Source organism: Aptenodytes patagonicus, unplaced genomic scaffold, assembly GCF_965638725.1.
Source record: "Aptenodytes patagonicus unplaced genomic scaffold, bAptPat1.pri.cur scaffold_92, whole genome shotgun sequence".
NCBI classification, from domain to species: Eukaryota; Metazoa; Chordata; class Aves; order Sphenisciformes; family Spheniscidae; genus Aptenodytes; species Aptenodytes patagonicus.
The window spans coordinates 174,868-187,625 of NW_027472039.1; the positions used below are offsets into that span (position 1 = coordinate 174,868).

The 12,758-nt window shown below is 56.0% G+C and overlaps 1 protein-coding gene across 1 annotated transcript in view; it reads right to left on the reverse strand.

Moving 5' to 3' along the window:
• Positions 1-7,364: 7,364 nt before the first annotated feature.
• Positions 7,365-12,758, reverse strand: part of LOC143173505 (maestro heat-like repeat-containing protein family member 7) — a 31,302-nt gene continuing 25,908 nt past the window's right edge. The window contains exon 5 of the mRNA XM_076363770.1: positions 7,365-7,532. Within this exon, the coding sequence (XP_076219885.1) occupies positions 7,365-7,532 (168 nt within the window). The remainder of the gene's footprint in view (positions 7,533-12,758) is intronic.

The following is a 12,758-nucleotide window of genomic DNA, read 5'->3' on the forward strand; positions in this document are numbered from 1 at the left end:
CCGCAGTTTCTGGCATCTCACAGTTACGTCCTTTCCCCCACTCTGAAAATCTCTCTCAGCACCAGGAAGCAGAAGATGTTTACGCCTGCTCCTCTCCTCCAATCCCTGCTTGGGGATACAGTTGTCGATGGGACTCTTACAGTGTGTAGCGCGTACCAGATACTGTCAGAAGAGGAAGCCTGAAAGAAATAGTCTCTCTGTGCTGCCTTAACATCTTTAATCAAGGCCCTCACCCACAGCCTGAGAGAGGGAGAACTTGAGGAGTCATTCAGAAAAGTCTTCTCTAAACACATGGATCTCACCGGGATCCAAACCTGCCCGACTGATGTGAACAGCTTCTAAGCTGCTCCTTATTTGTGCCTTTAGAGATTTCTCGAGGTTTCTAAGGTGCGCAGTGGAGACGATAGACATTTTTTGATGGTGTCTGCCGTCTCATTGCTTACAGAAGCTCTCGTTCACTTTTGTCTTCATCAACCCTGGCTTGAGGTGCAACTCACCGCTTTAGAAAGTGAGAAGCTGTTGGAGATGGCAGGCCGTGAAAGGAGAAACCTAGTTGGCCTGGGGTGAAACTGGTGAGAATATAAAGGGAAAACGTGCCAGCCAAAAGCTCGGAAAGTAGAGCGTCAGGATAAAAGGGGAAAAGGGGGAGTAGAAGGTGCGGCTGAAAAATGAGGCGGGGACGCCTGGGGGCCCCAGTCCAGCAGCCCTGTGTACCTGCTCTGTGCAGCCTGCAGCAGGAGAAGAAACCTGTTGCCCTGACTGTACCGCCTGTGTTTGACTGGCTGCTGTAGTCAGGAAGACATGGAGCGCTCCCCGACATCAGCGAAGGGGCACCCTGGTGTGCTGGTTTTGGCTGGGATAGAGTTAATGTTCCTCAGAGTAGCTAGTACGGGGCTATGGATGTCTGGGGAGCCTCGGCGTCTCACACAGCACTACAGGCCTGTACGTGGCCATTAGCTGAGCGGCTGCCCTGAATTCGGTTAGGCTGCGTGGGGACGTGTGAGACAGCTATTGTTAGAGACAAGGGACAGCCAGTAAATACAGCTAAGGGAGGGGAGAAAGAGAAAGCCTTCACTCTCCCTCGGGCACATGACTCCATTTGGTCAGCTGAACACCTCCTTAGGCGGCCCTGAAGAGCGTGAGGAGGGACAGGTGCTGATGTCCTACATGTGGGCATCTGCCGTCGTTTCAGCTGGCATCCTCACCAGGCTGCAGGGTGATGCCCCCAGGTGTTTCCCACTCTCTCAGTCCTGCTCCACTCTCGTGGACTACCTCTGGCACCTCCAGTGTCACCAGGTGTTTGTGTGTGAACTCCTGCTCTCCATCTCCACCAATGACCATGGGACCATAGAAAAGGAGTGCAGGTGCCTATTTTGAACAGACACCGTTGCGGAAGCAAGAGGAATCTCACCTGCTGTGGGTTTGTGGCAGGCATGGGAGGGAGCTGAGGTCCCTTCCAGCCCCAGGACTACACATCCAGGATGAGATGCCTCCATTGACTCAGGTGATTCCCCTCCCTCAGCAGGGGTAAAGGAGATCCCTCCCTGTCAGTGTCCAGGTGCCCTGCCTAATGACGGGACAAGGCAGGGTGATTGTCAGACCTAACGGTGTCTCTGAGAGGAGAAAGGACAGTGCTGGGAAGAAATGTCTCTGCAGAGGTGAGACAGGCCACATCGGTGATTACTTCAGTCTCTTTCCACATGGGATCCTGGAGAGCCCCAGGGACAGCTGGCGGGAGCGCAGCGTGGGGTGGGGGGCAGAGAAAGTGACGTCTTGGGCAGGTCCTGTCCTCCTGGGCTGAGACAGGCTCCTGGGATGGAGGGAGCTCAGGGTAAGCAGGCAGCACTGCAGAGAGACGGCTCTGCCAAGGAACAACTCCTCTGCAAAGCGTGGCAGGGCTCAGAGGAAAGGAGTAGGGCAGAGAGAGATTGAAAGCAGCCTGGAGTGGGAGGAGAGAGGAGAGCTCAAAGGAAGAAATCGTTACAGCCCTTGACACGGTAAGTCTCTTGGTGCAGGGCAATGCAGCTGCGGTTCCTGGCAGGGTCTCCTACAGCTATCGTAGCCTACAGGATCCGTCGGGAGGACTCCCAGTCCAGGGGCTCATGTTAGACAAGCGTGAAGGGGTGAAGCCAGGGTGTGCACCCAGAGCTGCCCAGGGCATTTCAGAGGGGACTTTTCCAGAGGAAGATCAAGGCAGGGGATGCCTTAAAGGTGAAGAGCTTTCCGGAGTCTATGCTCTCAGTTTCCTGCTCTTTCAGGGAAAAGGCGCTGCTATGTTTGGAGAGGGAGACTGAGAGTCCTGAGCCGCTACACTGAGGGATCAGTGGGTGTGGTAGGAGCCAAGTAAACTGCTTTCATCCACTCCTCTACCTGCGGAGAGCACCAGCATCACCTTTGTTGCCCTCATCGGGGTTTGTCTGACCTGCTCCTTACTGCCTGCAAACGGGGAGAACCTCTAGAGAGTGCCTGAAACGGGGAGGTTTCTTCAGGTCAGAGCTGAGCCGACAGTAGTTGCTGATGGGGTCTGTGATCCCAGACAGGGGAAAAATTGAGGGCAGAGGAACAGTTCGCGGCAGGGATAGCTCCAGGCAGCAGACACATGGCCAGAGAGCTCTACGCAGCTCCGACCAGAAATGTCACGGGAGGGAGAATTTGGAAAGCTGCCTGTCATCCCCTCCAACGCAGACGCCTTCCTCTGAGCCAGAGCCCTGGTCTCGTCTCCCACCCAGCAGAGCCTCTGCCCTCAAGGCTGCGTGGTCCAGGGCAGGAGTTGCCTCCTCTGCAGCCAGAGCTCTAGCACGGCAGAGGTGCATCTCTCCTGACACGTGGCCACTTGCCTCTGCAGAGCAAAGGGGCTGAGAGCGACTGCCCTGGGATTTTGCTAACTGGGAGGGGCTGCGCTCTGCTGGGTAAGGAGAAGGCTTTGCCGAGTGCCCGGCCACCTCTCCTCTCCTTGCTTCCCTTAGGAGGAGAGTCACAGAGTCTTTCTTTGTTTCTCCACCTGGTTGTGCTGCTCTTCTTCCTGCTCTTGGGGTCCCTGGCCAGAACAGTGGTGGTGTGGCGCAAGGGGTGGGGGTGTTGAGTGCCTGCTCTGACGCTGCCCTGGAGGGCGCTGCCCTGGAGGTGTCTCCATGGGACCAAGGTGCCCAAGCCCTCTCTTAATTGTCCAGGCTGGAGACACTGCAGTCCGAGGTTGGGCAATGAGACGCTGCTTCCCTTAGCAGGCACCACCTTAAGGCACCTGACTATGCTGGACAGGGAGTCCTGCGAGGCTGTGAGCATCACTCCAGAAGGGCATCGCTCTCCTGTCGGACCTCTGTGATGTCTGAGAGCACCTGATCTGCCCATGCGAATCAGCATCCCTGTCCTGTCCTCTTCATCACACTCTGCATAGCTCTGCTGGCAAGGAGAGGTGGTTTTAAATCTCCACGTTGAACAGGACCCCTCTGCTCCCAGTACAGTCCGGTTTCTTTTTCAGAGCAACCTCTGTGTGTGGTCCTCCTCCAGCTGAGAGCGGTGCGAGCACAGGGCAGCTGGGCACCCGGCTGATGGACAGAGCAGCCCTCCTGGACGTGAGCACTGACGGAGGTTTACACTGAGAGCAAAGGGGCAACGGGGGGATTTCACCCTTTCCAATAACATCTCCCGAGTGGGATGGGGGTGTCTGAAGTCTAAAACACAGTGTAACGAGACACATTTGCTGCACGTCATCTCCCCCCCTCCTCTGTGGAAGAAAGCATCCTTCTGAGCTTTTTACCCTCCGCTCTGGTGCAGCCCAGGGAACTCCTCCCCGGGAACCCTCCCTCCAAATTATCTGGGCTGTTGCTACCTCCATGTGTCATTGCTGTAAAGCAGGGCTGACCCTGAAGGAGCCCACGGGTAGAGGGCACTGCTCTGCGCAGCGCCCTCAGCCAGCACAAACCAGAGCTGAAGCCTCGGAGCTGCAGAACAGTCCCCCAGGCAAGAAAAGCACCCTCGGCTGTTTCACAATGAATGAATTAAGTTTTGCTCAGAGAAGCTTCTCTGAATTTTTCTGTTTTATCTCCTTTGGCAGTTTGAATGCCCAGAAGCAGCAGATGTCCAACGGCAGCTCCATCACTGAGTTCCTCCTCCTGGCATTCACAGGCACGCGGGAGCTGCAGCTCTTGACCTTCTGGCTCTTCCTGGGCATCTACCTGGCTGCCCTCCTGGGCAACGGCCTCATCATCACCGCCGTAGCCTGCGACCACCGCCTCCACACCCCCATGTACTTCTTCCTCCTCAGCCTCTCCCTCCTCGACCTGGGCTCCATCTCCACCACTCTCCCCAAAGCCATGGCCAATTCCCTCTGGGACACCAGGGCCATCTCCTACCCAGGGTGTGTTGCACAGCTCTTTTTATTTGTCTTTTTTATATCAGCTGAATATTATCTTCTCACTGTCATGGCCTACGACCGCTACGTTGCCATCTGCAAACCCCTGCACTACGGGACCCTGCTGGGCAGCAGAGCTTGTGCCCACATGGCAGCAGCTGCCTGGGGCAGTGGGTTTCTCTATGCTCTGCTGCACACGGCCAATACATTTTCACTCCCACTCTGCCGAGGCAATGCCCTGGACCAGTTCTTCTGTGAAATCCCCCACATCCTCAAGCTCTCCTGCTCAGACTCCTACCTCAGGGAGGTTGGGCTTATTGTGGTTTGTGCCTGTTTATATCTGGGGTGTTTTGTTTTCCTTGTGGTGTCCTATGTGCAGATCTTCAGGGCCGTGCTGAGGATCCCCTCGGAGCAGGGACGGCACAAAGCCTTTTCCACGTGCCTCCCTCACCTGGCCGTGGTCTCCCTGTTTCTCAGCACTGCAGTGTTTGCCTACCTGAAGCCCCCCTCCATCTCCTCCCCATCCCTGGACCTGGTGGTGTCGTTTCTGTACTCGGTGGTGCCTCCAGCAGTGAACCCCCTCATCTACAGCATGAGGAACAAGGAGATCAAGGATGCCCTGCGCAAACTCTGTGAACACGGACTACTGCAGCATCAATAAGGTGTCCATCATCCTCAGGAAAAGCTCGGATGCTCTTTTGCTCATATGTGCCTTGTTTTTCTCTTGGTTTATTATACTTCATATATTACTTCTACTTAAATAATAATCTTCTTCCCCCTCTAGCAGTGTTTTCTGACCCGAAAGACCTCATGTACATATGGAGCCAGGCTCCCTGTGTCGGTAAAGACAATCAAGAATCCAGCAGAATATTATTTGTCTCTGCTCCCATCTCTTAGATCTCCTCTGGAGCTGGGCGTGCAGCCCCAGCACACAGGAGAGGTCAAGGAGCCATGAGCCCAGCTGCCACATGGAGGAGCAGCACTTGTGGACCTTGGGGCTGCCCCTCGCTGCCTCAGTGGACAGATCCTTTCTGCCACCTTCACATCGGGGCTGCTGCTTCCCTGGAGCCATGGCCATGGACAACCGCAGGATCTGGTCTTACTAGAGCAGCCCTGCCAGCTCAGGGCCCTGTGAAGAGCACGGGCTGGGAACCAAGACAGGCTGGCCAGGCCAGCCTGGACATGCTCACCTGGGGAAAGGGATGTCCAGGGAGAAGAGCAAGGGAGCATTTCTGTGCCTGCAGGGAGGAGCCCTTGAGAACGAGAAACCTCTTTCTGCAGGCACCCCCTCGGGGCAGGCTGCTCGGTCCCCTGACCAGGACTCCTGTGGTGGTGTGGGGAGAGGGGCTGGCACTGAGCTGGCAGAGGCAGTCTGTGGTGGGGATCTCCTGGACACTGGACCAGGAGTTCTTCAGTTTCACTAACCTCCATTTTCTCACTCCCTGGTGAGCCTCTAGCCCTGGGGCTGGTGGGGGGCTGACCCTTCTCTGCCCCCCAGCACCTGCTGTGCCCTCCAGAGGGGCTGGGGCTGTGCGGTGAGCGTCCAGAGCTCTGCAGCACGCTGTGGTGGGCACTGCCATGGGGCCAGCCCAGGCTGGGCTGCCACGGGGACTTGTGGAGGGGGAACGTTTCCCCACCCCAAACATACCCTGCCCTGTGCTGTGTCTGATGAGTGGGGATGTGGGGGCATGTGTTGGGCTTTGGGGCTGCACTGGCTCAGGGACACGTCACAGATGGGTGCTACCACACAATGATCAGGAGGTGGAAGCAAGCACAGGCTACGAAGGGGGAATTTAGAAATATGACCTGAGCATGCGGGTATGCGTTTAGGAAAGCCAAAGCTCACCTGGAGCTGATGGGGGCTGCAGGCAACATCAAGAGCAAAATGAAGAGCTTCAGTCACTGTGTCTGCAGTAAAAGGCTGAACAAGGAACATGCAGCTGAGTGATGAGGGAGGGCTCCTAACAGCAGACGCAGACAAGGCTGAGGCACTCAATGCCTTTAGTGCCCGAGGCTTTGCTCAAAAGGTCTCCCAGGCCTCTGCTCAGTGAAAGGGCTCAAGGAGGAGGAGAGCACGTATTGACAGGAACCTCATGACATCCCACAGATGTCAGGTTCTGCCCCTGGAGGGGACTCACCCTGGCAATGGCACAGGCTGGGGGCTGCCTGGCTGGGAGCAGCTCTGTGGGAAAGGTCTTGGTGGGCAGGGAGCTGGACAGGAGGCAGCTGCGTGCCCTGGCAGCAAGGGAGGACAGCAGGGCCCTGGGCTGTACGACCAGAAGTACGGCCAGGAGGTGGAGGGAAGGGGCTCTCCCCCTCCACGTGGAACTTGTTAGACCACATCCAGAACACTGTGTCCAGTTTTGGGAGCCCCAGTACTGCAAAGCTGGGGCAGATTTAGGGAAGGGCCCTGAAGATGGTCAGGGGGCTGGATCACTTTGTGAGGAAAGGCTGAGGAAGCTGGGCTTGTTCAGCCTGGAGAAGGAATGGCTGAAGGACACCCCACAGCAGGGGGTGGGGCAGGCTCATCTTTTCACCATGAGGCATTGGAAGCAAGCATTGGAACAAGCGTTGGTCACCCTGATAGCTTGTGAAGTCCTTGGTCCTTGCTGGTTTTCAAGACCCAGATGGACCAAGCCCTGAGAAACCAGGTCTGACCATATACCTGACCCTGCTTTGAGCAGAGGGGTTTTCTATAGACCTCCCAAGGTCTACTCTGAACCTCAATAACCGTATCATCCTAGGATCCTACTCATAGGTTTCTGGCCTCAGGGAAGCTGAATGCCACCTGTGACTGTTCAAGACATTCCCGGTGTTCGTGGACAGCAAGGAGTTTCTCCTTCTGGTGCCTTCCCATGTGCCATGGACTCTCCACCTGGGATTTGTCTCCCCTTCTTTTAGACAACCGTTGTTTGGGATTCTTTCCACTCTTCCACAGTTTCAAATCCCTTGGTTCCTTCATTGCCTTGTCCTCCAGGCACCTGATCAGCCCCCACACAGCCTGGCTATGAGCTCACTCCTGGGCTCTTCTTCCCAGGCGAACCCCCGCCAAGCTGAAGTCCCAGGTGTGGTTCTGAGGTGCCATGCTGCTTGGTGTCAGGTCTGCTCCAGGGGAGATAGGGCTGAGCAGGGTGTCCATGAGCGTGGCCTGCCCTCCTGCCTGCCACAGCAGGTCGGGTGGCTGTAACAGAGGTGTCCTCAGAGCCAGCACACAGACAGGTCCCTTTCACCTGCCTCACCCCTCCCTTTCTTGACACAGGCAGCTGATGGCTGACTAGGTGTCGTGGTTTAACCTCAGCCGGCAACTGAGCACCACACAGCCTCTTGCTCACTCTCCCCACCCTGGAGGGATGGGGGAGAGAATCAGAAGAGTAAAAGTGAGAAAACTCGTGGGTTGAGAGAAGAACAGATTAATAATTGAAATAGAATATAATAATAACAATAATAATAATAATAATAGTAATAAAAATAATAATAATAATAATAATAGAATCACAGAATCATAGAATCATAGAATCATTAAGGTTGGAAAAGACGTCTAACATCATCGAGTCCAACCGTCGACCCAACACCACCATGTTCACTAAACCATGTCCCTAAGCTCTTCCAGGCCTTTCTGGGCCCAGCTCAGCCCCTCCCCAGATCTCTCCACCTCCCTCACCCCATGGCAGGGTCCACTGCAGGGTCTTGCAGAACTCTAGGCCCTTAACTGCAGCCCCAGCCCTCTGAAGGCTCCTGGGGGGCAGAGACGGGGGTCAGCCTCCCCACCAGCCCCAGGGCTGATGCTGCCCCCAAGGCCCCAAGGAAATAGAGGCCAGTCAACCTCTAGCTCTGCTGCATTCATATTGTAGGGTGTCCCCAACTGCATTTGCCCCCTTCTCTATCCCCACCAGCCCCACTCCCCAGGACAGCATCAGAGTCCTGGGCCTCCGCAGGCAGCTCCCGCATCTCTCCAGTCTCCCTTCCCTCTGCTTGCTGGGACCCCACTGACTCCCATGGCAAAGTCCTTTTTTGTGCGTGCCTCAATTTAGTGTTCTGCTTTGGGGGAACTTCACCTCTGAGGGTGATTCGCCTTGTGTGTCTCAATTCACTCCCATTCCAGGGCACGTGGCGAGTCCCCGTCCTCTCCTGAGCCCTCCAAATTCATGTCCAGAGAGACTACTATCTGCCATCCATCCTGTCATAAGTGAAGCAGCCAGAGACAGTAACTGGGAGCCCATGCACCATCTCCACTGCCATTGGACACCAAGAAGAGGGCTTTGAAAACCAGAACTTTCGGTCCAGTGGAACCCAATCGTACCATGAGCTTAACTCCCAAACCATTGAGAACAAAAGGAGAACAGCCTCTTTAAAAGACCAATTCCTTGGACATTTTCTTGGCAGCAGATCTGGAGGAAGAGCTCAGCCTTCAGGCACTGCACCTGGCAGCTAACCTTTTACTGAAGAGTTGCATGTGGACAGGTGACATTTGAGACAGTGTTGTGCAAGGGTCAGACACAATAAGATCAAGCCTCAAGAGAAGCAGTATAAACCCAGAAAATATCTATAAGTAGGATGATCACAAGGGAAAACAGCAGACTCCTGGCCTAAGATAAACTCTGGGAAATGTGCAGAGAAGGGGAGGGAGGTTTCACTGTCAGTGAAACAGCGTCCATTGGGCCAGTTTCCACAGGGCATCCTTGAGCTCCTGATTCCTCATGCTGTAGATGAGGGGGTTCACTGCTGGAGGCACCACTGAGTACAGAAATGACACCACCAGGTCCAGGGATGGGGAGGAGATGGAGGGGGGCTTCAGGTAGGCAAACACCACAGTGCTGAGAAACAGGGAGACCACGGCCAGGTGAGGGAGGCACGTGGAAAAGGCTTTGTGCCGTCCCTGCTCCGAGGGGATCCTCAGCACGGCCCTGAAGATCTGCACATAGGACACCACAAGGAAAACAAAACAGCCGAAGAGTAAACAGGCAGTAACCACAAGAAGCCCAACCTCCCTGAGGTAGGAGTCTGAGCAGGAGAGCTTGAGGATGTGGGGGATTTCACAGAAGAACTGGTCCAGGGCATTGCCTCGGCAGAGTGGGAGTGAAAATGTATTGGCCGTGTGCAGCACAGCATGGAGAAACCCACTGCCCCAGGCAGCTGCTGCCATGTGGGCACAAACTCTGCTGCCCAGCAGGGTCCCGTAGTGCAGGGGTTTGCAGATGGCAACGTAGCGGTCGTAGGCCATGACAGTGAGAAGACAATACTCTGCTACTAGCAAGAAGGCAAAGAGAAAGAGCTGGGCAGCACACCCTGGGTAGGAGATGGCCCTGGTGTCCCAGAGGGAATTGGCCATGGCTTTGGGGAGAGTGGTGGAGATGGAGCCCAGGTCGAGGAGGGAGAGGTTGAGGAGGAAGAAGTACATGGGGGTGTGGAGGCGGTGGTCGCAGGCTACGGCGGTGATGATGAGGCCGTTGCCCAGGAGGGCAGCCAGGTAGATGCCCAGGAAGAGCCAGAAGGTCAAGAGCTGCAGCTCCCGCGTGTCTGTGAATGCCAGGAGGAGGAACTGGGTGATGGAGCTGCCATTGGACATCTGGTCCTGCTGGGCATCAGCACTGTCCATGGAGGAAAAGGCAGTAAAATGTTTACGTTAGACTAGTCTGAACAAAATCTACTTCATTTTCCCTAGAGCTCTGCTGTGTGGGAGAGGAGATCAGGGGCTTGCTCCGGGGAAGGGGTCTGGCACGGCAGGGGGTGGCAGGGAGGTGCCCAGATCCCCCTTCCCCCAGCATTGCTGGGACCAGCTCCCCTCTCACTCCCTGCCCATCTCTGCTGCCTGGAGCTGTCCCTGCCAGGAGATGTTTCTCTGTCCCCACGTCTCCTCCCTGCCAGTGCTCACAGGCTCCATCCAACCCGCTGCGTGCTCCACTCTGCCCTGCAGACCCCTCTTGGCAGCAGGACACCGCCCAAGGGCATCTCTGTGTGTGCAGGGTCTGAGGAACAGCTCAGAAAAGTCCTAACCAGAACTGGGGTCTCAGGGCCTTCTCCAGGGCCTTCTCTAAGGCACTTCCTCAGAAATGCCTTAGAAATGATCTGGAGCTCTGAGCAGCCCTGACCCACACAGCACCCTCTCGACAGCAGAAGGACCCTGCCCTGCTGGGGGTCGCTCCTTCCACCCACAGCTTTTCCCCAAAGCACCGTGGGGAGTTCCCCGGGCAGGCTGAGTGCTGACCCTGGCAGGCGGCAGAGTCCCTTGCCCTGGCACACAGCCCCCTGGGGCGCAGGGACCCTGCTCGCAAGGACAGCCCTGGGCACCCCTGGCTGCACACCCACCTTCACAGCCCTGCAGCCGTCCCTGGGAGAAGGGAAACCTCATGCCCTGTCCCTCTGAAAGGGCAGCAGGGAAGCCCTGCTCTGCAACACCTCCTCCTCCTCTACGCTAGAGAAACACTGAGAGTCCTCCTGACAGATTCCATAAGCTGTGGTCATGTGCCAGCTTTAGGAGATCTCTCCAGGAACCGCAGCTGTGTTGCCCTGCAGCCAGAGACTTACTGTGTCAAGGGCTGTGAACATTTCTCCCACAGTGGACACTCAGCTCTCCTCCCACTCCACGCTGCCTTCTCTCTCTGCCTCGCTCCTCTCCCCTCGGTGCCTGCAGGCAGTGCCCTCAGCCCTGCTGCGCTTTGCAGAGGAGCTGCTCCTGGGCAGAGCTGTCTCTCGGCAGCGCTGCCCGCTTGCCATGAGCTCCCTCCATCCCAGGAGCCCAGCCCAGCTCAGCAGCAGAGGACCAGCCCAGGGCAGCACTTTCCCTGCCCCCTCTGGGCTCCCAGGAGGTGTCCCTGGGGCTCCAGGGGAACCTGCTGTGAAACAGGCTGAAGGAATCACTGATGTTCCCTCCCTCAGCTGGGCAGAGAGACTTCTTTCCTGCTCTGTCAGTTCTCTTCCCAGAGACAGAGTTAGGTCCTATAATCCCTTTTTCTTGTCTCATCATCAGGCAGGACACCCAGACAGTGACAGGGAGGGATCTCCTTTACCCCTGCTGAGGGAAGGGATTCAGCAGAGTCAATGGAGGCATCTCATCCTGGGTCTGTAGTCCTGGGGCTAGAAGGGGTCTCATCTCCCTCCCATGCAGACCACAACCCACAGGAGGTGGGATTCCTCTTGCATCAGTTCAGGTGGGCACACAATCGGCACCTACATGTCAGCTCCATGTCTCAGCTCCCATGGGAAGAATGGAGCTAGAGAGCAGGAGGGAGCTGTTCAGACCCCAACACCTGGTGCCATCTGAGGTTCAGGGGGTGGTCTAAGATGTGTGCAGGTGACTGCAAGCTCTAGTGGAGCAATGCTGAGAGACAGGGCAGCATCTGGGGGCATCTTCTTGGGGGCTGCTGGGAAATTAACTGTGCCAGGTGGAATGACATCGGGTGCCCATATCTAGGACACCTGAACCTGTACATATTCCTTATGTCCTGGGCAGCCTAGAGAGGTATTCAGCTGACCAAATGGAATCACGTGCCATGGGGAGAGCTAAGCCTCTCCCTTTCTCTTCTCCATCAGCTCTATTTTCTACATGTCCTTCCAGTAGAATGGCAGTTTTGTCAAGTGCATCCCTTGCACTCTCATTGCCTCAACTAACTCAGGGCACCTGAATCTTAAAGGAATCTCCAAACACAGGCCTGTAGCGCTATGTGAGATGCCAGGGCGCTCCAGCACAACTGCATGCAGCTGACATGGACAGCACAGGTCCTGTACAAGAACCCGATCCCCATTCAGACTAGTTGTGTGACAAGCACCACCCAGGGCATCTCAGACAAATTCGGAACCTTTGGGCCAGTGACCGAATCCCACCGCTGCAGTGACGTAAGGTCTGTCCCTTCTCTATCCAGTAGATGCTGGGCAGTGCATGAATGCCAAGCACATCACACCAGGGTCCCCACTCATGTGCATTCCCTCTCAATCTCTGCCATTCTTCTCTCCCCCATCGTTTAACCATCCCCTCGATGTCACAATCATGGATCAGGCCAATGATTTTCATTGTGCCGGGATTGCAGGAGGTCCACACCCAAGGACACTCTCAACATCATCTCTTCCTTCCTGAGATCAGCTTCACCTCCACCACAAGCCCTCAGAGCCTGCAGAGACACCTCAGACAGCAAACCCCTCTCCTGCTCAGACTGCACAGCCCAGCTCTGTTTCTCTTTTGCCTTGGACAGAACAGGCTTTGCCTTCTTTGTGGGCACCTCATTTCTTCTTTACATTGCCATCTGCTCTCCACTTCACCATGTCTTTGCCCTGAAGCAAAGCCTTTGCACACTTGAGGCCTTGGGCACCTCATAGCAGGTTTCCCCATTCCAAGTCTGGTCCCAGCCCACACGTGCCACAGCTGAGGTGCTGCAGCCCAGACATGCACCCATGCCCTCAGCCTGGGGCACAG